The 27,510-nt window shown below is 41.1% G+C and overlaps 2 protein-coding genes across 2 annotated transcripts in view; one reads left to right on the forward strand and one right to left on the reverse strand.

The window, feature by feature from the left end:
• Positions 1 to 27,510, forward strand: part of PPAT (phosphoribosyl pyrophosphate amidotransferase) — a 47,832-nt gene that overhangs the window by 4,224 nt on the left and 16,098 nt on the right. The gene's annotated exons all lie outside the window — the stretch shown is intronic.
• LOC310853067 (uncharacterized protein) lies at positions 931 to 25,942 on the reverse strand (the record flags this gene model as incomplete). Its single annotated transcript, XM_083757235.1, has 11 exons — positions 24,860 to 25,942; positions 19,946 to 20,032; positions 16,928 to 17,365; positions 15,661 to 15,750; positions 15,450 to 15,554; positions 11,727 to 11,810; positions 6,901 to 6,972; positions 5,235 to 5,594; positions 4,198 to 4,263; positions 2,507 to 2,694; positions 931 to 1,095 (listed from the first exon to the last, which is right to left on the reverse strand). Exons 1-11 carry the CDS (start codon positions 25,236 to 25,238, stop codon positions 931 to 933), a joined length of 2,034 nt encoding a protein of 677 aa, XP_083613361.1. The 5' UTR covers positions 25,239 to 25,942.

The following is a 27,510-nucleotide window of genomic DNA, read 5'->3' on the forward strand; positions in this document are numbered from 1 at the left end:
AACGCAACTCCCATGCAAACAGGGAGTTGCCTGTACATGAGAATGCAACTCAACATACTCGAGGAGTTCTTGGGGGTACCCTAAAGCCTAAATACTAATAACATCCTTTATAGGATTCATGCTTCATGTGTTCATATACAAAAGCTGTCTGTTGCAATGCCTGAAACATACTTCATCTGCTATGCAAAACCACTGCAAGCTGTTCGTCTATCAAATCTAGCCTTTTTGTTACTTGCAAACACGAGATAGGGTTGGTTAGTTATAAAACCTGTTACAAAACTAGCCTGTCCAACAAAGAAAGAAGGCTGAGCAATATTATGAATATCTTGATCCAGTCACTTAATCCATGTTAATTAATAAAAGTTTGGGGCGGGGGGGAGACGTCATGTGAGTCCTTGACCCAGGCTGTTCTGCAACATGCCTTTTGGAACAAGCTTTGGGTTTGTTAATTTTTCCCCAACAGATGCTCCATTTTGAGAAATACTTTGGCAAGAATGGGATGTCCACAGACTATGGGAGTTTCTGAACACATTCCACTTACTCCCAATCAGAACATTTGCGAGGCTGCCTCCCAATCTGAACATCTGGCAGGCAGCATGCATGGTAACATTTTAATGGAACAGCCATGAGATTCGTTACAAGGAAAAAGGAGGGAAGCGGAGCCCTCACAGTTTGCTTTAACCATTGTTGCAAAATATAAATAATTGTCAGAGGGGCTTTTTTGTTCTTTATGTTTGGGCCCTTTTTGCTTTCTGTCATTGTAGAGTATATAAAGAGTTACTTCATTTCAAAAGATAAGATTTCTCGTGCTTTCAGAAAATGTGCTTTATCAGTTCATTTCTGGAGAATAAAAATCCTCCCCTGACCTCGCCTACATAACTTTTCAGGTCCTTGGGGAAACGGCTAGAATTTTTTCCTCTGGCCTGATTTTTAGAGGGTCGTTTTTGAGATTAAGGGTGGCGTCCAGGATTTAAGTCCCAAGCACTGCAACATTTCCTTGTAGGGGAGTCGCTCCACCCCTTTGATCATTTGGGTTGTCCTTTTCTGAACCTTTTCCAACTCTACAATATCTGTTTTGAAGTGAGGGAACCAGAACTGTACAGAGTATTCCAAAAGCAGTCACACCATAGATTTGTATAGTGGTATGATATCAGCAGTTTTCAATTACCTTCCTAATTATCCCTAACATGGAATTTGCCTTTTTCAAAGCTGCAGCACATTGGGTTGACATTTTCATAGAGCTGTCCGCTATGACCCCAAGGTCTCATTCCTGGTCAGTTCAGACCCCCACGAGCATATATGTGAAATAAAAGATTGCCCCAATGTGCGTTGCTTTAAACTTGCTTCCATTGAAACGCATTTTCTATTTTACCACCTACAGAAGACTGTAGTCTGAGACCTTTGAATTACTGTAGTATGGGAAATTTTACTAAAGGATGATGTCTCATACCATATAATGGAAAGTGGGGTGCTGGAAACAAATTTAGATGTGCATGGGCTTCTGACAAACTAAAGTATTTGAAATTTTAGGAATGCAAAGCACAGAGCAGTTTTGTTGTGATAGCCTGTGTAATTAACAGCAAAACCAACAGTTCACTGGCAGTTTAAAGACTACAAAACTATTGTGGCACGAGTGACTGTGTGAAGTTGAACTGGCTTTGTCAAATGTGCTTTTTTGTGTGTGTTTTCTGATCCATGAAAGGTTCTGCCAGGATTCTGTGTTAATTCCTTATTTAAACAACAGACTAGCACAATTTACTATTCTGGGGAAAAACTGCAGGAGAAAGCAGGGATTTCTTCATTTTTATGAATTTTCTATGCAATTAAGTTTGTTGATCTGGCCAATAATTTCACTGTTTATCTGGCAGCAGGTGTGTGTGTGTTTGATTTTGGATCATGGGCTACTAGCTTTTCATTGCTGTCAACCAAGAGTCGCTTTACTTCTAAACATCTTTTACCAGCTGTGCAAAAGCTGGGGCTGTTCCTGGATAAAGAGAACCTGACCACAGCAGTTCAAGCATTGGCGACTTAGATTTGATCAATGCAATGCACCCTATGTGGGGCTCCCCTTGCTTCAGAGATCTGCACTCATTGCAAATCTGTTCCTGGGCCATGTTCAGCTATTGGTATATAATTCCCCTAGCAGCTTGGGACCAATTGACTGGCAGGATTGCCTTACATCATATGTGCCCACTTAATGGTTTTGATGTGTGGACCCAGCACTGTTACAAATGCCACATAATACTTCTTCCGTACTTAATAATAAATTATTATTATCGTTCTTTTAGTGTAGTAGCACCTATATTCGCTGCTTCCTGGCTACTGACATCAGGGAGATAGCTTCGCTGCATTCTTTTTGGCATGTTCTTTAAATGTTTTTCTTGTTTTCAACTGTTTGCTATTTGCAACACTAATGTTTCTAGTAAACTGCTTAGAGAGGTTTGCAACTTTTTTTTAAAGCAACCATGTTTATCTTTTTTTTGGGGGGGGGGGAGATTAAACCAACCTGTTTCACTGCAGGGATGCTGCTATTCATCTGTGTTCTGCTGGTATCTTGCATTTCTTCCTGCTTGTAAAATCTCTCTAGAAGCATCCTTCGGCTCTTGATTACAGTATGCATGCTGTCAGACACACTTTGCGACTGGATTCTTAAGTTCTCAGAAACACTTTTCTTAAACTGAATGGGTGAGGGGTCTATAAAAGGGAAAAAAGCAATTTAAGAGATTAGTGACAATTTGAATTGAAGAGATTAACTCATTTGAATCTAGCATGTGTCAATAGGCAAGTCATGAGGGCCAATGGAATGGTGTATTTGTTAAACTTGCTAGAGGGTGAACAGTAACATTTATTTATCACAATTGTATCCTGCCATTGGGACGCGGGTGGCGCTGTGGGTAAAAGCCTCAGCGCCTAGGGTTTGCTGATCGAAAGGTCGGCGGTTCAAATCCCCGCGGCGGGGTGCGCTCCCGTTGCTCGGTCCCAGCGCCTGCCAACCTAGCAGTTCGAAAGCACCCTCGGGTGCAAGTAGATAAATAGGGACCGCTTTCTAGCGGGAAGGTAAACGGCGTTTCCGTGTGCAGCTCTGGCTCGCCAGAGCAGTGATGTCACACTGGCCACGTGACCCGGAAGTGTCTTTGGACAGCGCTGGCCTCTTGAGTGAGATGGGCGCACAACCCCAGAGTCTGGCAAGACTGGCCCGTACGGGCAGGGGTTCCTTTACCTTTACCTTATCCTGCCATTCCTCAAAGGAGCTCATAGAGGTAGGTTCATGGGATACTTTTGTGAGTGAGATCTTCAACGGAAGGTTGCCATGTGGACTGCTCATGTACAAAGTGCCTGCCAGCGATAGCCCTTCCATTCCCCTTCTCCCTAGTTATCTGTTTCTTCCCCCCACTGGCCAGAAATCTGTGGCCATGAACATGCTCAGTTCTCCTTGGGTTATGTTTTTTCTTTTAAAAAAATAAATATATATTTTGTACTTCTGCAAACTTGGGGATTTTATGTTGGTATGCCATTGTCTTTTTGAGCTTGCTTCTTAATGAGTTAGTTGCATCATTGATGTAAATCACTGCTGCTTATATAGCTTCATGGCTGTGTTTGCATGTAACGCTAAATCATGTTTTTTTGTGCTATGTGCATGAGTGCCAATGAGTCCAAGCAAAGTACTGGGCTCACACATTACAAATGTATTTCCTCCCAATGCAGCAAAGAGGTAGATTTCTGCTGACTTTATTTGAAGAATCATGTCTTAACATTATGGACCCGGCTGTGTAAGGTGAAGAAGAGGGAGTGTGCAAGCCTGACACTTTCTTGGGCATGAACCAGAGTATACAGTGGCTTTAGACAGCATATGAAGATATGTGATTACATTTGCTGTGGAAGGCAGAGGAGCATGTGCACCATCTTTTGTATTCTGCAGGAATGATGTGGGCTGGTTTGGATAGGGTTGCATGTGATTACAATTCAGCCTCATGATTCCATAGCTATGTTTGTCAGGCAGCTTACCTGCACGCACAATAGCATCCCTTGCAACCTGTACACACAAAAGGCAGATTTCTTTATCCATCCTTTTTTCCTATCCAGATGTTTGTTCTCTTTAGGTTTAGTGTGCACCAAGCATTAGAGATGTATTCTCTTGTGAATTTGTGTCATCAGTCTACCCTTCAAAATAGTGTAACAATGCAAATAAATTCTTACCATCTTGAGAGGCTTTTCTTTTGACGCTCAGTGGGGCTGTGTCTGTGGTAACTTCTGCAGCTGTCTCTTTAAAAAGACAAGAAGTATTCTGTGACAAAATGTTAAGTAAGATGGATCCTAATAATAAATACATAGCTAAAGTGTTAGCTCGAAGAAGACAACTTGAAGCCCTAAGGAAGAAGCAGGCTGGGACATCAGTTTTTATTAGTATAATGGCAAAATGAATACCATTCTTATTTATATGTAATACTGTTGGTCCAAGTTCAAAAAGTAACCAGACAGATTCTCAGTGTAAAGTGAGGTGGGTCTCTCTTCCCACAAGTTTTTTCTTAATATGCCAGTGAACTTGAGGGTCTGAATCTTTTCCATCTATGCAGAAAACCTGGAGTGGGGAAGATGGATCTCTCACTTTGTGCTCCAGTCTTCTAATGCTGAACCACAACCAGATGCCTAAACTCCAGCTTCACTTCTTTGTAGCTTTATTCTTACAAAGAATGGGCTGGTTCAGACAAACACAATACCCCTAGGTAATGTAATCACAGCGAACCCAGGCACTGGAGTTAGTGCTAATCAGACTTCCAGCTTAACCAAAGATTTGAGTAAAGTGGTGAGCAAGATTAATTTAGCCTTGTATTTACCAGCTTATCTAGTAGCTACAGGCAATAAGTAATCCCATTCCATGAGTGGGTTGATTGAGAAAGAACAGATATCTGCATTTCTCTTTCCCAATTCCATTTGGTTTCCATGCTGGGTGTGGAGAAAGTGAAGCCTGTCCCTCTGATCTACTCTTCCTCTGCCAACTGCTTAGTAAAATGATTAATGGTCTGTTTGTAGGCTGTATATCCATGCTCTGATTTTTCTGTAGGGATATGACATAGTGGTCATTGAACTACAACTTACTGTCACCTTCCTGTAATATTAACTTGTATGAGGCATATAATATTTCAAACCAACTCTTACACATTGCTGCTTTAGTTAGTTATGTCCTCGGTGTCTTCACCTAAAATTAGTTTTATCAGTTCTGCAGATATGCATACCTGAAGGCTGGCTTCTCAAAATGCAGTCGATTTCATCGTAAAACCTCATCCTCTTTCTTGCATTGCCAACCTGATCATTTTCTTTTTGCAACGCACGATACTCATATTTTAAGTTTTTGTATTTTGTGCGGCACTGCTTCCAGTCTCTGTCTATTCCAACCTTCATTAGCCTTCTGGCAATCTCCTCAAATATTTCTTTATTCCTTGTTGCTCCTTCAAGCATTTGCTGTATCTCCTCATCGGACCAAATATTTATCAGAGCTTTGACTTCATTGTCACACCAGTGCTTTCCTGCTCCTGTGTCATTAATAGTAATAACTCTAAAGTGATTCTGTGCTTCGTTTAAGGACATTTGATGGTCTGAAAGTTCAAAATAAAATAAATAACCAATAATAGATTAATATTCGGAAACTAAAACAACCACAACTTTATTTTTCCTTTTTAAAGCAGAGGTAAAGTACCTGTGGTCCTTCAGATATTGGACTACAGCTCCCATTATCCCTAACCATTGGGGCTGATGGGAGTTGGAGTCCAACTGCATTTAGAGAGCTACAGGTTCTCTACCCTTGTTTTAAAGCAGTGTTTCCCAAACTTGGGTCTCCAGCTATTTTTGAACTACAGTTGCCATCACCCCTGACCACTTGTCTTGCTAGCTTGGGATGATGGGAGTTGGAGTCCAAAAACAGCTGGAGACCCACATTTGGGAAAGACTTTAAAGGTAACAGGAAATGTTCTGAATTAGATCCACCGTGTATCAACGCGGGAAAGATCCAAATGGGAAGAGTAAACTTGCTTTCTGAGTGTGCTGTAGAATATTGTATCTTTGGCATACTGTATTACTTTGGTACAGAAATCTTTCTGTATTGAACATGGTGCTTCTGACTTTGGCTATCCATATGCGAGAGGGGCATAGAAGGCTGGAGTGCATTTTGGTGGTGAACCAATTGTCCAGCCATGGCATATGGCCAGGTTTTCAGAACCCGAGCATCCGCCTTAACGTGGTTCCTAAGAGTTGGTTCACAAAGGAGAAACTGGGAAGAATTAAGAGGATGTGCAGCCACAGCTATAAGTACCACTTCTCTTGCTCATGGACATACTCTACTTTCCAGGGGTGGGGAACCCCAAAAGAATCAAAGCTTGTATCCAAGGCTGCCAGTACAACCCTAGCCATGTTTACTCAAAAGTAAATCTCACTTTGTTCAGTGGGGTTTACTCTCTACATGTGTGTTAAGTATTGTAACTTTCCAGTTATTCAGAAGCAATTAAGCTTTGTCAAGTTGAGTGAGACTTAGGTCTCAGGGAAGGGTGTCTAGAACTGTGGTCTTCGAGTCTCAGAAAGCTCCTTCAGACATGCAATATAATGTAACAGGGGGGACGGAATTAAATGTGACTTTATAGATATTCCCTAATCATGATAATGAGCAACAGAATTATAAACTGCCCAGGAATCTAGAATCCTATTTGAAAAAAAATTCAGATTCTGCATTGGGAAACATGCATGTTAACACTGAATGTTGCAACAATTTTGTTTGTTACGAATGTACAATACTGAGAACTAGGAAAGTGTAGAGGCGTAAGACCAGGGACCAGAATCCACGAAGGAGGGTCTTGACAGCCTCTTCCTCCCCACTGCCCCTCAACCCAAAGCAGAGGACTAATCACTTACCTGACCCTGTTATCTGTTTACACATTGAAAACCCAGATGCGTCCTCTGAGGTTGTACTGATAGAGTCATCATCTATTTTTAAAAAGACAATTTTTTAAAAAATGAAGCATAGCTTCTGTTATTGGGCCTTTCTCATCAATCTACATCTAGAATTGCAGTTCAAACAGCAATAATCGAAATAAAATTTGAAGCTGTGTTTCCCACACTTCTACATTAATATTCTTGCGCAGGATGAGCTGTTTCAGAAAAAGACAGGAATGGTAAGCATGCCTCCTTTCGATTCTCTCCATAACTTTCCCTACCTTCTTTTCAAAATGTTGACCTGAACATGCAAAGTGTGTAGGTACTATCGTATGTAGGCACAATCTGTTATTTCAAAAATAATTTATCCACCTTGCAGCCTTTGGCAAATAGCATCATAAGCTAGACAGAGGGCTGCCAAGTGGCCCAGCTGTAGGCCTGGCATCCTACAAAAGGCTGCATTGCAAAAAGCCAGTGAGGTTCCTATAACTGGGCAGAGCCGCAAATAATGTCCACAGCAGTTGTGTGTGAGTGGAGCTATAGCCTGGACTGTCATGGTCAGGCTTAATTTGTAGCTCCATGGCAGCCTTCACTCTTCCTTTGCATCCCTTTCACTTGTAATATTAAATAATAATAATAATAATAATAATACCCTGCCCATGTGGCTTTGTTGTCTTGTAACAAAATTTCATATTTCATTTGGTAAACAGCTGCTTTCTTAAAAATCACAAAGTATTACCATTACTAATCTGGTCTGAATCTAACCTAAGAGTTTTGTGCAGCCCAATCCAATCTATGCATGCTTACTGGGAAACAACTCCTACTGGATTCAACTGGATTTGCTCTCCGTTCAGTGTACAGAGATCTGCAGCCTTAAACAGATACCTTGTCTTACCCTTTTAGAGGGTCATTATTTTCCAAATTCGCCTACATTTCTGATCTGATTATAACAAGCTCTGTTATTATGCTCTTGGTATGATACAGTGTATGCTTGATTTCAGTATAGATGTCCAAAAGGGTTTCTGGCACATGATGTATGGTTTGTCCCTTAGGAGGAGAAATCTGTCTTTCAAGTTGAGCTACTCAAGTGTAGGATACTTCAGAGCACCAGAGTCCAATTAGTTGCCTTGGCTAAAACATTCAAAAAGCCTCTGAATGGTGTCTTGATGACTTTTTGTTTGAAGCTTCTACTGCTCAGAGTAGCTGAATATAAAAAACAACAACACACCAGTATTTGGGGGAAGGCTAGAAAACCCACTTTTCATTCAACTCACATCTGAGTTCACATTAATCTGTCTGAATAGAAACATCTTATTTTCGTCTACTCCCAAGTACACAGGAACTGTGGAAACAACTGGGGGGTTCCTTTCATGAGCAGAATGACACTGTTAATGTATAAAGTAAATGAAAATATTGTTTCCCTGTTAAAACTATCCCAAACAAAACAATATTGGCTGTGAGTCCTGAAAGACCTGCTCCCTGCCTTGCAGGCCTTATACCCACCTGGCCTGGGAGGGCAGGGCAGGGCCTTGACTGACTCCAGTCACAAAAGCTGAGGCTGCTCAATGGACTTGGGTTGGGGTAATATTTGGGGGGAGGGTTGTTTAGAGTGTGTGTGTTGCTGTTTTTAATATTAATATGTTTTCCCTTCCACTACTTGCCAGAATTTCAAATGCAAACGTTGCAATTTGGAACAAAACATGTAAATTGTGTAACATTTACATAAGCCTTTTAGATTGCATAACCAAATTCAGATGGTTTTGGCATATGATATATGCAGCTTCAGTTATACTGCTTCATAACTTCTGAAATCAGGACAGAGGAAGGCATGCACAGAAATAGTCACAAGTTAGACGTTACAGGGAGAAGCGAAGTTACAGGGAACCAGGCAGAAGTCCTTCTCGGTAGTGGTGCCAGCTCTGTGGAATGCCCTCCCATCAGATGTCAAAGAAATAAACAACTATATGACATTTAGATGACATCTGAAGGCAGCCCTGTTTAGAGAAGTTTTTAATGACTGATGTTTTAATGTATTTTAAACCACCTGTTGGAAGCTCCCCAGAGTGACTGGGGAAACCCAGCCAGATGGGCGGGGTAGAAATAATAATAATAATAATAATAATAATAATAATAATAATAATAATAATAATTTAATAATAATAAGATTTATTATTGTTGTTGTTGTTGTTATTATTATTATTATTATTATTATTATTATTAAGGATTTGTTCATATAATCACCCAGGCATGGACAGTACTTTCAATTTTGTTCTAGATTGCACCATGTGTATGTATGGTGGACATGAATGTAACTTTACATTCCATAAACCTTCCTAAAGTGGCTTGGGAAGTGTTTAAAACAGCAGTTTGTACTTGTGACAGACAGCTTGTTCACTACTCGTTGGGTGTAATCTGGGCCTGTATAAATTAAGTCTCATGGCCACTCAGCACAGAAGCATTCAGGAACCAGGGATCCATCTATCTGGGAACCTCATATCTCTGCTACCTCATTTCCCACTTCATTTTGATGCATGGGTAGAACAGGCCTCTGTTGTAATGTGGGAAGGGGCTTGAGGCTCTTGCCTGGGTGGAGAGATGTGTGAGTTCCAAATATCTTGGTCCTCTCGCAGATTTTGCTCCAGGCTCTCTTCATACGGCACAGTAGAAGTGGCACTTATTTTCCCACACTTGCAGTTCCCTGGCCTTGCTGCACTGTGTGCCTTCCTACCACATTCTCCAAGTCAAGACCATTAGAGATCATGTTGGCAAATATATGGTCCTGACCACCCCTTTTCTGAAAATAACTGTAGATGCAATTGTGGGCCACTTATAGGGGAGGACTGCAAAGAGGAAGAGCTTCAAATATCTCCCACCCTAGGGAAGGCTTTCTCCATGAAATGCTTTTGGTTTCAGGACCAAGGTGGTGGGAGGTATGACAGACTGCACCAGGGGAAGGCATTTGCAGAAAAGAATTGGTGAAGCCTGCTGACTCTCCTTTGCAAATCCTTCAGCCCAGCCTACATGTTTGCACTATGAATGAAATACAGGTCTGGGCCCCATGTTTGCTTTGTAAGATTTTGTTTAGCCTTCAGTTTTAGAGCCAGAACGGGGGTGGGGGGGGGATACTTGGCTTGTTCTGAAGTACTCAGTATTTACCCTTTTTTTGAACTACTACTTATCATTTCTTTGGGCAAAGGAATTTGTGTGCTGCTGATTTCATGCAGCTAATTTCCTCAAATGGAGTGTACATGTCCAAAACAGAGCAGGCATTCTGCAGAAAGGGAATCAGTTCACATGATACTTTATCATTTGCATTATCTTTACTACTGTGTGGAATATTTCATTGCACTCATGTGATGTGATTCCATCTTTCAACTTGCACAGATGTTGTGTTCCCTCTATGGAAGCAAGGCTGCATTGAGCCCAACGTTTCCTTCACTGAGCTATTTTAATGTGGTATTTCACCATAGCATTTATGTGATCTGTAAACATTGCTTACCCTAAAAACACCAAATTTGTCTTTACGGTCCTTTCACCCTACATCAGTTCCTGGATTTAAGGGGTCGAGAGACAATAAATATAGATAGCAGAGTGCTGTATTGTAGATCCCTAATCCAGCATGCATTTCTGTGCATGTTTGTGTGGAAGTAAAGTTGATGGCATGTACAGGCAGCCTCCCACTTACGTGCAATTGGCTCGTTTGTGACCACATATACCTGCGGTGCCAAGAAATAAATAAATACCAGGAAATGGGAGAGAGCTGGAGAGTCCTTGTGGCTCACTAAGAGACCCTCCCCAGAGCCCAAAGAGGATTTCAGTGAAGGCGGAGGAATCCCCAAAGAGCCCTGAGAGCTACTCAGCCTCTCTACCTAGCAGTTGAACTCGGGGTAGCACAACCACCACTGCTCATGTGACCTCCAAACTCCACCTGGTCCCAGAGCTTCAACTCTGGTTCTCCACTTAAGCGGTGTTCACCTATGTGTGCGGAGGCCCAGCACATAACTGTACAGTGGTACCTCGGGTTACAAACATAATTTGTTCCAGAGGTCCATTCTTAACCCGAAATGGTTCTTAACCTGAGGCGTGCTTTCACTAATGGGGCCTCCCGCTGTCACTGCGCCGTGGTTTCTGTTCTCATCCTGGGGCAAAGTTCGCAACCCGAGATACTACTTCTGGGTTAGCGAAGTTTGTAACCCAAAGCGTTTGTAACCTGAGGTACCTCTGACTCCTTTAGTAAGTGTACTTGAGGTAGAAGATTAAGGTGTCTTGCATGACCATATTTAAGGTCTCTCAGTCTTGATTTCCCATGGAAGTTCACTTCAGAAATTCCCTGAGGTCATGAACAGAATTGTCACAGAGAGCTAAGACTTGGAAATAGTCTTGATCATAGGTGTGAAGTTTGCAAACGCCCATTCTTTGTTCCTTTAGCCCGGGAGTGGCTCACCATTTTTGTCCCAAGGGCCGCATTTGCTCTTGACCAGTGCTCCCAGAGTCACATGGCTGAAGTGGGTGTGGCCCACTGTAAACCAGGGTTACTGGTTCACACATAGTGCTAAGCCAAGATTTTTTGAAACTGAAAGAAAACTCAGCAGAAATCCTCCTGACGATTTGGAACGAAGATAAGGAAGGACGATTTGCTGAGGTTCATCCACATACCGCTGAACCACAGTTTAGTGTTGCATGAGAAGCACACTGAGTTATACATATAAAAAAGCTAAATAGTTAAAGCTGCCTATCTTTTAAACCTCTGTTCTGAAATGAGGATGGAAGAGTTTACAAGTTCACGTGGCAAATGGTAGACTTACCTACGTCAATCGGCTCTTGCTTTATGTGTGTGAGCTCTGTACCTTCGGGAGTACTGTGGATGGAATCGTCATCTTCCGGGATTTCTGTGCAAATTCAAAGTAAACTTTAGAAATGTATTTACTAGTTATTATTGGGTCCAAGATAGCATATGAGATTTCTAGGTACTTTGTATAGCACATTAGACATAACCTTTCCACGTGGGACTAATGCCTGCATGTGATGGGATCTCAATATGGCCTAAGTGCGCATTTACCCTCTCAGCATCAGCATGCAATCAGTGTGCCAGACTGGAGACTGGAAGACCTAGGGTCGTCTCCCATATAGCCTGTCCAGTTCTCACTCATTGCTCACCTGCAGGTAGTGGACTGCACACGGGTATGGGATATGTACACAGAGTTTCCAGTTTCCTTAATAGTTTGGTGTCAAGGTGGGAGGGGAGGGGGGAATTTGGCTTTGTGATGATGACATATGGGGATCTTGCAAAGAAGTGTTGGAAACTCAGATACATAAGCTAATTGCCTAATGGCACCTTAAACCTGGGTGACAGGTGTCACAACAGAATGTCTAGGTGCCACCCCCGTTATGTTTATTGTTGTTATTGCTGTCGTTATTTGTTTACTTTCTATGCTACTTTAAAAAACAACCTCAAAGCGGTTTACAACACATTAAAACATCAAATAAAACAATCTGGAATAAAACAAATTCAAGCTTCAAGGAGAATATTTCAGATCCTTCTCTATACTTATGTACCTGCTTAATTTATATAGCTTCCCCATAGCAGAAGTATTCTAGGAAGCCAGGGTGGTGTAGTGGTTAAAGTGTTGGACTAGGATATGGGAGAACAGGGTTCAAATTCCCACTCAGTCATGAAACTCACTGCGTGACCTTGGGCCAGTCACAACATCTTAATTTACCTCATAGGGTCGTTGTAGGGATTAACTGAGGAGGGGGGCAAACCATATACCCCTTGGAGGAAAAGGTGGGATATAAATGCCATAAATAAGCTCTTCTGCTTCCCTGCTTAAGGAAGTTGGAGGAGCCAGCCTGGTGGAGATGTCTGTCACCAACCTGGTATCCAGAGATCTCCGCAACTGAACCTGCACCAGTCACGAAATGCACCTGGCTAATTTCTAACACTGTCACACAAAGTGAAGTTGTTGTGCATAAAGAGGTCTGGTTTGCTTGTCATGCTGAGCCAAACCATGATTTTATTCATGGCCAGGTAGCAGCAGGAGGACCAGGTGAGGAATGCAGAAGCCTCATGCTCACAGCTTTGTGCTAAGGAAACCTGATCATCGAAATGGTTGTGTCCTCAGAATTACATTAATTTACTAAATGGACCAGTGTGTTATTATGCCTTCTCTTTCATTTCTGGGGGGAAACTGTCCACCAAATGGATTGTGAAAATCATTTTATTGACTGCCAGAGGTGTCAACTTGAATAAAAGGGGGCAGGTAAGCCCCGTCCCACAAAAAAATTGATCACCTGTCACAGGACATACACATCATTTGAATGGCAGTGCCCATAAGCTTCGGGGGGTAGCCCCCTCAAGTATTTTATTGGGGGGAACTGAAGACCCCTTGGCCCCTAGGAGTTGGCTCCTATGTTGACTGAAACAGGTTGGAGTCACCATCAGAAAAAACACAGTATTCTTCCAATATTGTAGAGCTATACTCCTGCATCTTTTGATAGCACTGATGACACTGAGAATTCTCTAATAAGATAATTAATTGAAGGAAGACATTTTGGCAGCGCAATCGCAGTTATTCCAAATAGTTTGCCTCTTTCTCTATGCTGTGGGCATTTCATCACGGCGAAGTGGGTGGAATGCTGACCTTTAATGTAATTGGTTTCTGGCTGTTTGATGATGCTCCCCTTGTGATAGAAAGGATGCGACGGATCATTTTGTCAGTTACGTCAGCAGAGGCTGACCCAGCAAAGAGGTAAATGTCCAAGGCTGTGCAGAGGGGTCAGTGACTGCGTTATCTAACTCCAAGCCATGGTCTCGGGCTGTTAGATAATGCTGTCAAACATTGAGCAAGAAAAGATCACTGGCAGCCATAGCGTTTCACTAAAGGAAATTACTCAAATCCTTTTCTAAATAAGACCTTTGATAAATAATTGCTGAATTTGGTTTGTGTTTAAAAGGCATTGCTTAAATTGGTTTCTTACCTACTCACTGACAACATGGGATTTCTGAAATTGTAGCCAAGTTTTGCTGTCATCAGTTAAAGTTCCTTCACACAGAGCAAACAGGCAAGCCCATAGTTTTTTCTCTTGCATTAGAAGAGTGGGCCAATTATATAGATTTATAGGTTGTTATGGTAAAGTAATTTGGCACCCTCTGCTGGTGCCAGCATGAGGCTGTTTAAGTAAACTATGTGTAGTAACTATGCTTTTTTTTTTTTTTTGGAGAAGTATCTCAGAAACCTGCTGTGTTTGTAGGAAAATTTGAAATGCAACCAGGTTTTGAGGGACAGGAGACATATTGTACACTCCAATATAGATAGTCAAGGGCCTTCTGTAGCCTCTTAACTCATATTTGGTGTTGGTCAGGCACTGACTGGCAATTATTGGTCAAATACGAACTAAAGAGATAGACTTCATAACCATAATAAACAGTAGCATTCTACTGAGTGCTCACTGCCAGCTAGGATGCATGATCTTAAGAGTAGTAAATAAAATTTAGGGTTGATATGCCTATTGCATGCATTCTGATTGGATTCTCTCTCCCCATCTGGTTTCTCTCTTCCCACCCCAGGTGGCTTCAAAGTTTTACATCTCTACCCTGGGCAGAATTACAAACAGTGTGGGGAAGAGGGAGTCAGAGTGGGGATGCAAACTCAAATTGGACATGATACATAAGGCAACTTGTGACTGTCTAAAAGGTAGTGTTTAGAACCGTAGGAGAACATCTAATGATTTATGCCACGTTCAAAGGTAATGAAAAGCCTGACTTACCGTGATTTACTATGACTGAGCAGTGTGAGATGCAGCCAGCCTAGTTGCTCTCACTTTGCCCTTCCCCTGACGTGAGTGGGAGATACAAGGAAGCCACATTTAAAGCATGTCTTGTTTTGGCATCTGAGCCAGTGATCCTGGTGTTCCAAACAAGCCAGGATCATAAGCCATCTGAAAACCTTCATTTAAGCCTAGTGAGCCAAGCCAGGGATCTAGGTTCAGAGAGCCTAACAAGCCATGTGTAATTTCAGCTTCATGGTTTGTTCACACAGGGGATGAGCAAAGTGTTAAGCGATCAGGCTGCATGCATGAGCATGATACTCATTAACAATAAACCAAGATAAGCCAACAAACCTGGCTTATTGTTACAGGCAACATTTACATGCAAAAGATTGCCCTTTAGGTTTTTCATCACTTGACCTCCATGAAGTCTTTGTTTCTGCTATGGACAAAGTATCCCCATCAGGATAGCTAAGAATGAGACTCTTATCCTCAAGGTTGCGGGTTCAAGCCCCATGTTGGGCAAAAAGATTCCTGCATTGCAGAGGGGCTGGACTAGATGCCTCTAGTGGTCCCTTCCGGCCCTACAATTCTATGACTCTATCGGATGGGATTTGTACAGGTCTCCTCCTTGCCCACCTTTATTGTTGGCCATTGAATAAGCTTGGGCTTGGCTCACAGTTTTAAATTGTCACCTAACATGCATCCTCACATTTAACCTTCTGTTGTTGTTTAGTAGATTGTAACTGAATGCTGCTCACCTAAGTCAGTAACTTCTTCTTTTATGTCTTCCTTCACATGTGTGGTAATGGGCTCTTCCAAATCTCCATTTAGATAATTAGTTCTGTCTACTGCGCTGTGGAGCACTAGACGCACAAAAAGAGATAGTTATGCAAATGCTGACATCCTACTGCAGTTATATTTTACTTGTATTTTAATCAAGGGATTCACAAACAGTATCTCTGTGTTTACCTGGGTCTTTCACTTTCCTTGTGTCTGTGAGCTGCAGATCTCCTGACATACTACTAACAGAATCTTCCGCACCTGTGTCTCCATGTAATTCTGAGTGAAATGTTACAGGTTATGACATTAGGTTGTGAAATTATTCTAAGGAGTTCTTACTGCAATTATTCTAATGAAACAGCTTTTTAAATAAAATAAAAAATAGTAAGATGCTTAGGCATTTTCTAGATAGCCCCCAGAAAATCAAAAGTGAGTTATCCAGTTTTATGTAGCACCAACCATGTGGCTTAATTCTGCAAAGTAACTTAAACAAAACCAGGACTCTTGTCCGTAAGGTCCTTGCAACCTACATTTAAATGAATTAGATACACCAGAGTGAGGAAAAGAATGAAAGAAGCAAAGATAACAAGGGATGGGACTTTTTATTAGACAAACCTCTATTGTTCCCCTTCTAGTCCCTGCTAGCTTAATACTACGTAAAGTATAACTATTTATCTCTACTTTCAAGCCATTCTGATAAATAAGGTTTTGTGTTTCAGTTGAATCATATGCTCTTGCAAATGTATTACGTGGAGTTCAGGAAGCACAGAACTGTGGCTAATTATTTATACTATAAATACTTGTGTTTTTCATTGCCTTATCAGTACATTGTAAATGTGTTTCCAGCAAATGACCTCTGGCATCTCCATTTTTAAAAAGGGAATTAAAGATATTTAAATATTCCCAGGTGCTTCACACACTCAAACATCCTCCACACACAGAGGTTTTGTCAGTTTCAGACAGAAAAACCAACTGGCTGGCTGCATTCATGTCAGTGAGCCACAAGTTACTCTGGACTGGGTGGCGAGGAAATGGGGATACAATGTAGTTTGGTAGCAGTGGCCCAAGGCTCCACCCCCACCCCAACAATACTTGTGTTTCCATACAATCCACTAGAAACCATTTTAAGAGTACAAATCCTACCTTATCAGCATATCATTGCGCTTTCTGACATTTGGAGTTATCATAAACAGTAGTTTTGTATTTCTATTCAGATCTTGTAATGGAATATCCTCTTTAGGGCACTAGGCAAACCTCATCACAGTTCACATTCCTTCTTATTTTTTGTACTTACGGTTTTGTTTTGTTATCTTCTTTGACCTTTTAATTATTAGTTTTAATTCATTTGTCCTTTGTACTTTGAATTAAACACACTTTTATATATAAACTTTCATATGTATATATATTTACTAGTGCAAAACTGATAAAACTAATTTTGATGGCTTAGAACTCTTACCTCTGAAATTCTTTTCTGTTTTAGTTTCTACCCATTCTATAGGCTTCTCGCTGTCATCATTATCCGACCTGCTTGTTTTATCTGCATTGCTGTGGCCCAGAATAGCATCCAGCTCTCTGAAAAACTTCATACTTTTGCTTGTGTTGCCTGAATATTGGGCATTTTTTACACTCTTATATTCATGCTTTAGATTTTTATATTTTGTCCTGCACTGTTTCCAGTCCCTGTCGATTCCAAATTTTTGGAGTCTAGCAGCAACATGTTCAAATATTCTTTTGTTTCTCACCGTTCCCTCGAGTTGTTGCTGGATGCTTTTATCTGACCAGACACGTATTAGAGCTCTAACTTCATTAATAGTCCAGTGTTTTCCTCCTTCATTTGCTACAGATGGAATGTATGGCAGACTTCTGGTCGCATCTAGTATTGGGGTTGGGTTACCTGCATCAGGCAGAATAGGGGAGAGACTCAGATATGTGTTACCTGCATTGAGTGGGATGGGGACAGGATAAGGTAAAATAAAGGGTGGGAGGAGAGAGAGAGAGAAAATGGTTTTGGTGAACTTTTTAATTCCTGTGCACATTTAGGCTGCAGTCTTATACCCACTTACCTGGGAGTAAGGCTCAGTGAGTTTTACTTCTGGGCACTGTTATAAAAATAAATTCAAGGCAGAAAACAAATTGGCTGAGCATATAACAGGGTTTCCCAAACTTGGCTGTCCAGCTGTTGTTGGACTACAGCTCCCATCATCCCTAGCTAGCAGGACCAGTTGTTAGGTATGATGGGAATTGTAGTCCAAAAATAGAAGGCCAGCAAAGTTTGGAAAACTCTGACATATAAGTTCTCTGATTTAACAAAAGCCAACATTACATACATTATCAGAGCAAAGCTGTACTGACTGCAGAAACAGAATCTGAGATAATGGCGCAGACCCTCCAAGCGTCCCTATTTTCTAGGGACGTCCCTGATTTAGAGAAGCCGTCCCAGTTTCTGATTTGATCCCGGAATGTCCCATATTTCCTTAGGATGTCCCTACTTTCACTGGAGAAATGTTGGCGGGTTATTGAGTTACCCAACCCCTGAGCCATCTGAAGGTAATCCTGTATAGGGAAGTTTTATTATGTTTTTATATATGTTGGAAGCTGCCTCGAGTGGTGGGGCAACCCAAGAAGATGTGTGGGATATAAATAGTAAAATTATCAATATGGGATGGCACGTGCCTATTTTCAACAGGGAAATGTTGGAGGGTGGTATGATGGCACCAGATTATCAGTGGTACTCTCATTCGTCTGTGGGGGTCATGGTTTTAGAATATAATATAATATAAAATATATATAATATAAAGTGTGAAAGATCAGTGCAGTTTAGAAATCAGTGGTAACAATCACTACCATTTTGAAAGATTCAGAGCACTACCCTAATTCAAAATGATGTCCAATTGTATCCAAACATAGGTGAAGACCTGCTCCTTCACTTCAGGAACATAATTCAAAATTTGGTTAAGATATCTTATGAGATGTCCAAATTCATAGCGCACAAACAACTTTCCAAAACATTTTAAGTGGAACTTAGTGCAATGCTAAGGCAATCATTCTGGCAGCACAAGGGTATGCTGTGGAAAGTTCTCCTCCGAAATCCATTCTAGGGGTTCCTTCAACCCTATGGAACAGATTTGAGGAGTGGGTGTGTGGCATATGTGGGGAGGGGAGGGGAGGGGAGGGGAGAAGTCTCACTGCACAAGCAGAAATTATTGTGCTGACAAGGACTTGTTGGTGGAATACCACCCACAGTACATAAGAAATAAATTTACTCCTTCTATCGTTTGATATGCACCTGAAAGCACCATTTATAGTCTGATTCCTATTTCATAGTTTGTTCCAAAAACACACTAGATTGACTTCTGCTTCAACAGAAGCCTTCTACCAGATGGCTCTTGAAGAGCCCTGGAAAAGTCAGAAAACCTTTGCAGCAGCACTCTTAAGAGGCTTTTTCCTGAAACAATGAAAACTAGACACACACACACACCCCTTATGTTTGTGCACACAGAAGCACTTGCACACTCACACATAGTTCTCTCTGAATCTCAGCTGATGAAACAGAAGAGTTTGACAATTTTATTTCATAGCCTTATATCAGTGCCCATGAACTGCACGTTGAGTTGAGTTTCTACTTCCTCTGCCTTCAAACCATGTTCTTGTTTCCAATCAAGAACCGAATTGTTGCATAAAATAAATAATTTACGGGGTCTTCGCTGCGAGATCACATTCATCCGGTGCTATACCAGCTGCACTGGCTCCCGGTGGAGTACAGGATCAGGTTTAAGATGCTGGTTTTAACCTTCAAAGCCCTATACGGCCTAGGACCCTCGTACCTACGGGACCGCCTCTCCTGGTATGCCCCACAGAGGAACTTACGGTCTTCAAATAAAAACATCTTGAAGGTCCTAGGCCACAGAGAGGTTAGGCTCGCCTCAATTTGAGCCAGGGCTTTTTCGGCTGCGGCTCCAACCTGGTGGAACGCTCTGTCACAAGAGACAAGGGCCCTGCAGGACTTGACATCTTTCTGCAGGGCCTGCAAGACAGAGCTGTTCCACCTGGCCTTTGGTCAGGGCGCAGCCTGACTCCCTCCTTTGGCAATCTTTACAAAACTTTAGTTTATGGTTGCCATCAATTTTGATTTTAATTAATTTTTATAATGTTTTATAATGTTGCATTGTTTTAGTGTTGTTAGCCGCCCTGAGCCCGGCTTCGACCGGGGAGGGCGGGATATAAATAAATAAAATTATTATTATTATTATTATTATTATTATTATTATTATTATTATTATTTATTATTTTGTTTTCTTGTGTTTTATGTAGACATTAAAGCAAACACCACAGAAACTGTGCAATAAGAAACCATCCCTGAATGCCCTAACCTTTCCAACTTATTTCTTTTGTCCCTCTGACTCAATAATATTCCATTCTTAACGAGTATGAGAAACAGAGAATTTGCTGTCTCTCGTTTGCCATCCTTTGTTACCTAGTTGAATGGGCCTGCAGTGGGACATAAAAAGTAGTGGATTTGCAGGAGGATCTTCCTCCTCTTCCAGCGTAACTGCAACTTCACCTGGGATGGGGGGGGGGGGGAGAAAAAAGAATTGTTATCCATAGGAAAGGCAACAAAGATATTATCATATGAATTATGACTTGCTATAGATATTTCTAATGCAAACTTCCTTTTGAAGCTACAACATAGATTCACAGTCATCAGATATCCTCAGCCAGGCTAGTACCTTGAATATATTAATTTCAAATAATATTTACAGCAAAACTTACCCTAACATAACACAGCATTTTAAAATGTAAAACTTAAAGAAGAATAAGAGGCAGAAATAAAGGGTCATTAGATTAGATAGATAGATAGATGATAGATAGATAGATAGATGATAGATAGATGATAGATGATGATAGATAGATGATAGATAGATAGATAGATAGATAGATAGTAAGTAGATGGTGTGGTTATAATCCAAAGAATCTTGAGCAGAACTCTGCTCCTGATATGGGGCCTTATCCAAGTGTTAGATCCAAGCCAGTATTTTCTACATAGCAATTTAATGATGTTGGCCAGGAAAGGACAAGATCACACAATCTTCATCTAATGAAAGGCTATTTAGCATCTGTGCATTTTTATTTTTTGCAGTACAATACCAGTGGGGGCTTACTAGTTGGGAAGTGATTACAGTGGTACCTTGGGTTACAGATGCTTCAGGTTACATACGCTTCAGGTTACAGACTCTGCTAACCCAGAAATAGTACCTCGGGTTAAGAACTTTGCTTCAGGATGGGAACAGAAATCGTGCTCCGGCGGTGCAGTGGTAGCGGGAGGCCCCATTAGCTAAAGTGGTGCTTCAGGTTAAGAACAGATTCAGGTTAAGAACGGACCTCCAGAACGAATTAAGTTCTTAACCCGAGGTACCACTGTATAGGATTGAATCTGGAGTGGTGGTGCTGTTTGTAGTAGCAGCAGCAACAACAGTAGCAGTGGTTGTTGTTGCTATTGTATAGTTATTTATTTGTTGTTGTTTAGTCGTTCAGTCGTGTCCGACTCTTCGTGACCCCATGGACCAGAGAACGCCAGGCACCTCTGTCCTCCACTGCCTCCCGCAGTTTGGTCAAACTCATGCTGGTAACCTCGAAAACACTATCCAACCATCTCGTCCTCTGCCGTCCCCTTCTCCTTGTGCCCTCCATCTTTCCCAACATCAGGGAAAGTTATTTATACTCTGCCTTTTTCCCTGACCCAGACTCAAGACGGCTTTCAGATAAAATAAGAACAGCTAAAACATTTATATATATATATGTCTGTCTGTTTGCTTGTTTGTTTGTTTGTTAATATCCATGCAGTTACGGGACATTGATTTCTGTGGTACGAGAAACACATGTAAGCAAAGCAAGTTGTATCACGTTTTAAAAGGAAATACAAACTACAGCACAATTCATTGTTAGGCAACACTGATACTCTTACTTCCCACGTACTGGTACTTCAGTAATGAAAAAGCTAGAAGAAAGATCCAGTCATCTATTTTCCCCACAATATTGATGCATTACAATAAATTTATTAAATATGAAAGTAATAATTTAACTATTCAAATATGTTCTAATCCATGTAGCATTAAACTATGGCTCAGTGTTGTGTGTGAATGCAGCCCTGTGTTTATTTCGCTGCTCACTTCCTACATGCAACATGTAGGAAATTACAATGTATGAAGAGACTAAAATAGAAAGCAACCTGATGGCTGGTTTTCAAAGATAACTGGCCATGTTCATCTAAATTGTTGTGGTAGCAGAAGCCAACACGACAGGAATTTCCCCTTGTTTCCCCTCCCCACTTGCACCCCGTGCTGTATGAGAAATCTTTGCATTGACAGAATCTATATGGAGTACAACAACTCGTTGCCTGTTGACTAGACTGTGGGACTTAAAATGGCGGAGGCAACAAGGTGATTACCGTATTTTTTGCACCATAACACTCACTTTTTTCCTCCTAGAAAGTAAGGGGAAATGTCTGTGCATGTTATGGAGGGAATGCCTACGGGTGGCGGGGGGATCTGCTGCAGTCGTGAGCAGAGGATCCATGGTTCCCCTTCCTTCCCTCCTCCGTGACTCGCTTTGAAACAGCAAAGCAGGAGAAGAGCCGCTGAGTGGGGAGGAGAGAGGGAGAGAGAGCCTGCTTCTTTAAAGGAGCAAAGCGGGAGAGGAGAGGAGCCGCTTACACAAGTGTAAGCGGCTCCTGTCCGGTTGGTTCCTTTAAAGCAAGCAGGCTCTCTGTCCCTCTCTCCTCCCCACTCAGCTCGCTACATAGCAGCAAAGTTTTTCAGCTCGCTAAGCCGGGGATGAGCGGGGAGGAGGAAGAAAAGCAGAGCCTGTTTGCTTTAAAAGAGCAAAGTGGGAGAGGAGCCTTCTCCCCTTATATCCCTCTTCTTCATTATTAGCAGCATCCTTCTCCACCCACCCCACACGTGCTTCTTCTCCCCTTATACACCTCTTCTACATTATTAGCAGCATCCTTCTCCACCCACCCCATGCATGCTCCTTGTCCCTTGAGTGCTTTTCCTTCCCTCCCCACTTAAAACGTGGTTACAAAGCACGGATCCACATGGATCCTCAGGATTTTTGCACTGGGTCACCCCAAATTCACCATCAGATCACATAGCATGTCCATGGCTACATCTTGCACCAAAAAAATTATGCTCCTTGTCCCTTGAGTGCTTTTCCTTCCCTCCCCACTTAAAACGTGGTTACAAAGCATGGATCCACATGGATCCTCAGGATTTTTGCATTGGGCTACTCCAAACTCACTGTCAGATCACATGTCTGTGGCCACAGCATGAACCACAAAATCATACATCCACTGTTTCGTTTAAAATATTTTTTTTTCTTGTTTTCCTCCTCTAAAAACTATGTGCGTGTTATGGTCGGGTGCGTGTTATAGAGCGAAAAATACGGTAATTGATTTTATAACAGTCACCATATCTCAGAGTAACCTCCCTAACAAGACTGTTGTGCCAATAAAATGCAAGTTGCCCATAGCTTCTTAGAGGGTCAGTGGGAAAATATTATTTATTTATTTATTTATTTATTATTGGATAAAAAAGGGATATCAATAAGTTGGTGAGCGTTTAATTCCTGTTTATTTTCCATTAAATCTCTGTGAATATGATATATAGTCATAATCCTTTTAGAGTGCGGGGAGGCCAGTGTTTTCTTCATTATCATCACAAAATAATGTTCCGTACAGTGATTAAAATGTGCCTGTGAAAGCAGAACAGGAAGATGTTGGTGCTGTATTTCAAGCTAGAAAAAAAACCCCGATAAGAGTTAGCTAGGACAGATGCTCATTGTCCATATTTATTGTTGTTGTTTATGTATTTTCAGTGGATGTTGGCTCTCTTTGGGGTGGGCAATTCTTGCGTCACACATGCCCCCCCTGCAAAATTTAAGATTATTTAAAATTTGTTTTTTAAAGTCATTGTAGTGAGTTTGTCCTTTTTGCATTTAATATAAATATGTGTTGCAGAGCATTTGGGGGCGTTTCTTACTGCTATCAGTGATTGGACTTAAAAAGATAAGATAGTGCTTTAAAATACCGCTGCTCAGACATCAGAATTCCAGGAGACTGAAATCACCCTGTAAGCCTAAAACTGGCTATCTGTCTCTTTTTCTGTCTAAACTGCAGTCTTCTCACACAGACACCAGAATTATCTGATTATTAGTTGGGAGGGAGGTCTTCCCCCCCCCCCAATCTTTTCCTATTCCAAATATTCAAGGAGCAATTGTCTAACTATTTAGTTTCCACGGCAACGTATCTCTTGTTATTTACATAACAAAGGATGTGCCTGGCCAGACCTGGTCAGCAGGTTTGACCAACTTTAAGCATTAAACAGGAGAGGCCCATTAACCCTCTCCTGTAGAACCGCCAGTCTCTCAACTACATACAAATTTCCTTTTTTTATATATAATAAACATACTTTCGTATTGAGGATTGTATTTGCAACGTTTGGCCTTTCCAATTTTAATTCTCTGATTTCAAGGGACAAGCAAAATATATCACATATCATCATACAGGCCTCTGGAAAACATATAATATTAAGCTGCCTTGCAATGCATATTACTTACTGCTATTATTTAAAGCGTTTTAAGCCACTTTTTAGAGCTACAAGCTCCGAAAGGGACATACAGAGGAGCGACAGACATGGAACAGATATTCACAGCTGAACAAGTTAATAGGAGGAGCTGTTCTGAAGACTACAGCTATTTTTATTATCACTGTGAAAAGGAAAGAGACTCTCTCTCTCTCTCTCTACTGTATATATATTTATCCAAAGGAATATTCATTAACTGCTACTTCAAAAAGGGACATCATCTTTCCATCACTACAAATATGTGTCTTTCGACCTTGGCCCTTTTGTTTTCATTCCACCTGAGCATAAATGCATCTCTGCAGCATTTTAAATTCTATTTCAATAGCACAGCTCGTTCCACAATTATTATTTCCCTTTGGTATGAGCTAGATAGCTGCAAAAAATGTATATATTATTATATGAACAGTGACAGATGAATCCCAATTAAAAAGCAATAGAAGTTTGGAAGCCCCTGCTCTGAGGTTTTTGCTTTCCTTTACAGCAAAGGCCTCATGAGTCTAGCTAGCTCCAGCAGCTGGTTTAACTACCATCAGGCTTATGTATTTATAGAAAAGCTGGTGAGCAGAACCGCCCTCCCCGCCCCCCTTTCACACATACATACACACAGATAAGGAGAGAGTGCATTAAGTCAGTTTGTTCTTCCAACTGTGCCATCTGTGGTGCAAAGTGGGGATTGAAGCCTAGCAGCCTCTTAATTTATTTCAGGTAAAGATAATACAGAAACGATTTTCATATTATTATTTTTTTACCTTCATTGTTCTCCCTGGTGGCATTTATGATGTCATTTGCTGAACACCTGCCGTTTTCTTCCTCTGTTAACTGTGTGACAGGTTCATGTTGCAATATGGCATCCAATTCGTGGAAAAACTTCATGGTCTTTGTAGCATCTCCTGAGTTGTGGGCATATTTAACTGTCCTATATTCATATTTCAGGTTTTTATACTTTGCACGACATTGTTTCCAGTCTCTGCAGATCCCCAGCTCCTGTAGCCTTTTAGCAATGTAAATAAATATTCCTTTATTCCTTAGTGTTCCATGGAGTTGCTTTCTGATGTTTTTTTCTGACCAGACGCTTAACAAGGCTTTAACCTCCTCTTCAGTCCAGTGCCTTCCTGCTCCACTCTCCATGTTGAAAGTGACCTGGAAATGATTCACTATTTCTAGCCAAGATTTTGTTTCCTAGGAAACCAGACGGCTGGTTGTCAGTAAGCTCCACAGAGATGAAAGGATCTAGTTTTACTGGCTCAAGCTGCCTGAGGGGAGTAACTTGAGAAACTGCCAAATAAGCAGGTTCCGTATTAGAGGCAGGAAAATAAAGCAGCTCAGGCACAAATGATTACAAAGTATGTTAATAATTGGCACTCAGAATAAGCTGTTTTCTGCTTGACAAAATGCATTCTTTAACCCTTGTTGTGCGCAGTGCTTTAAAATGAAAATTGAGACTCTAAATATATGCTGCAGACTGAATTGCAATAGCTTTGGACCCTCGTGCTGTAATACTTACTAGCAAGTAAGTGCCTTTGATTTCAAAGTATTTTCAAATATATTAGGATCGTTGCCATAAGCCTGTGATTCACAATTTGGCATGTTTCTACGTACAGTGGATTGATGTAGTTTAACTGCAAATTTAGCAGTTTAAGTAAATTCTGTATCCACATGTTTAGGCATTTTGTGATTTGTAGCAAACAGAATGGCTGTAGTTTATATTTTGAAGATTTAAAGGTACAGTGGTAGCTCGGGTTACATACGCTTCAGGTTACAGACTCCGCTAACCCAGAAATAGTACCTCGGATTAAGAACTTTGCTTCAGGATGAGAACAGAAATCGTGCTCTGGTGGCGCAGCAGCAGGAGGAGGCCCCATTAGCTTAAGTGGTGCTTCAGGTTAAGAATAGTTTCAGCTTAAGAATGGACCTCCAGAATGAATTAAGTACTTAACCCGAGGTACCTCTGTATTGATAATACAGTACTGTAATTTCATGTGGGTGACATTTATTTGAGTTTACCAACAATGCACAAAAATGAGCAACCAAAAAAATTATAACAAATTAGTCTCGGAAAAACTATATTAGACTTTTTTATTGTCCAGAAAAGTAGATTTGTCTTTTCCAAATAAAAGCTTTGGTTTTTCTTAAAAATAACAAAAAAAAATACATATTGTATTGAATTCAGGCTTAGTCACACTTAGAGTTGACCCATTAAAATCAGTGGAACTTAAGGTGATCATGACTAACCTGAGTTTCATGAATTTCCACAGATCTACTCTAGCTATGGTTATGCCTATATCCAGCCCATAAATGTTGGTTGTATATAATTAAAACTACTTTAAACAGCTCTTCATTTTATTTTTATACATTCCTGTCACCATTGCTCCATGTAGATACAGTATTTTGCAGTAGGTTTGTTTTCTCCCACTTAATTGTCAACATGTACACGTGAGCAATTTGAAAGATGCTTCAGTACCTGTAGAGCCAGTTGCATGTTGCAGATACTGATTATAGGTGATATTGCTATGGTATGGTTCGTTGTTTCCAAATCTTCTCATCTGTTCCTGAGAAGGGTACATGTATATTTTATGTTCTTGCAAATGCACAAAGGTTTCTAGGGACACACTTTGGTAATCTTTGATAATCTGGCACCCTGAGCAAGGCCAAAATTTGGTGCCCCAAAAAGGATCTTCTCAATTATGAATTGTCTCAATTTTGCTCCCCTTTCACTTGGCACCCTGTGTTAGGGGAACAGCTCACTGCTTTAGGATTCCATTCCCCCTTAAGATTCTTTGTGCTTTCGCAAACCTGGCACTGTGGGTTTGTGATGGGTGAAAGCATTTCCTGTTGGGTTGTACATAAGTCTAGCAAGAGAGTGACCTGCTTCAGGCTATACCTTGAAGAGTGGGGTGATAGATGAAGACAGGAATTGTTGCCTAAATGGCCTTCTTGCAATATTTAACATGGTGTCCCTACCTGGGATGGGGGATTTGGACCGTGTTCCAGGGAGCAAAACATCTTGAGTCACCACTGGTAATGAAGGGGATGCCTTGTTGTCAGACAGTGAAAAAGTCAATGAATGCAGGTAACAACAACAACAACAACAACTATTATTATTATTATTATTATTATTATTTATTATTTATTACTTATACCCTGCCCATCTGGCCGGGCCTCCCCAGCCACTCTGGGCGGCTTCCAACAGGATATTAAAAACACAACAAAACACCAAACATTAAAAACTTCCCTAAACAGGGCTGCCTTCAGATGTCTTCTAAAAGTAAGGTACAGGTAGTTGTTTGTTTCCTTGACATCTGGTCTGAGGGCATTCCACAGGGCGGGTGCCACTACCAAGAAGGCCCTCTGCTTGGTTCCCACAATCCTTTTGTGGAAGCTAGGTGCTTTCAATGTTTGG

This window comes from Podarcis gaigeae, assembly GCF_964106915.1.
Source record: "Podarcis gaigeae genome assembly, chromosome: 9".
NCBI lineage: Eukaryota > Metazoa > Chordata > Lepidosauria > Squamata > Lacertidae > Podarcis > Podarcis gaigeae.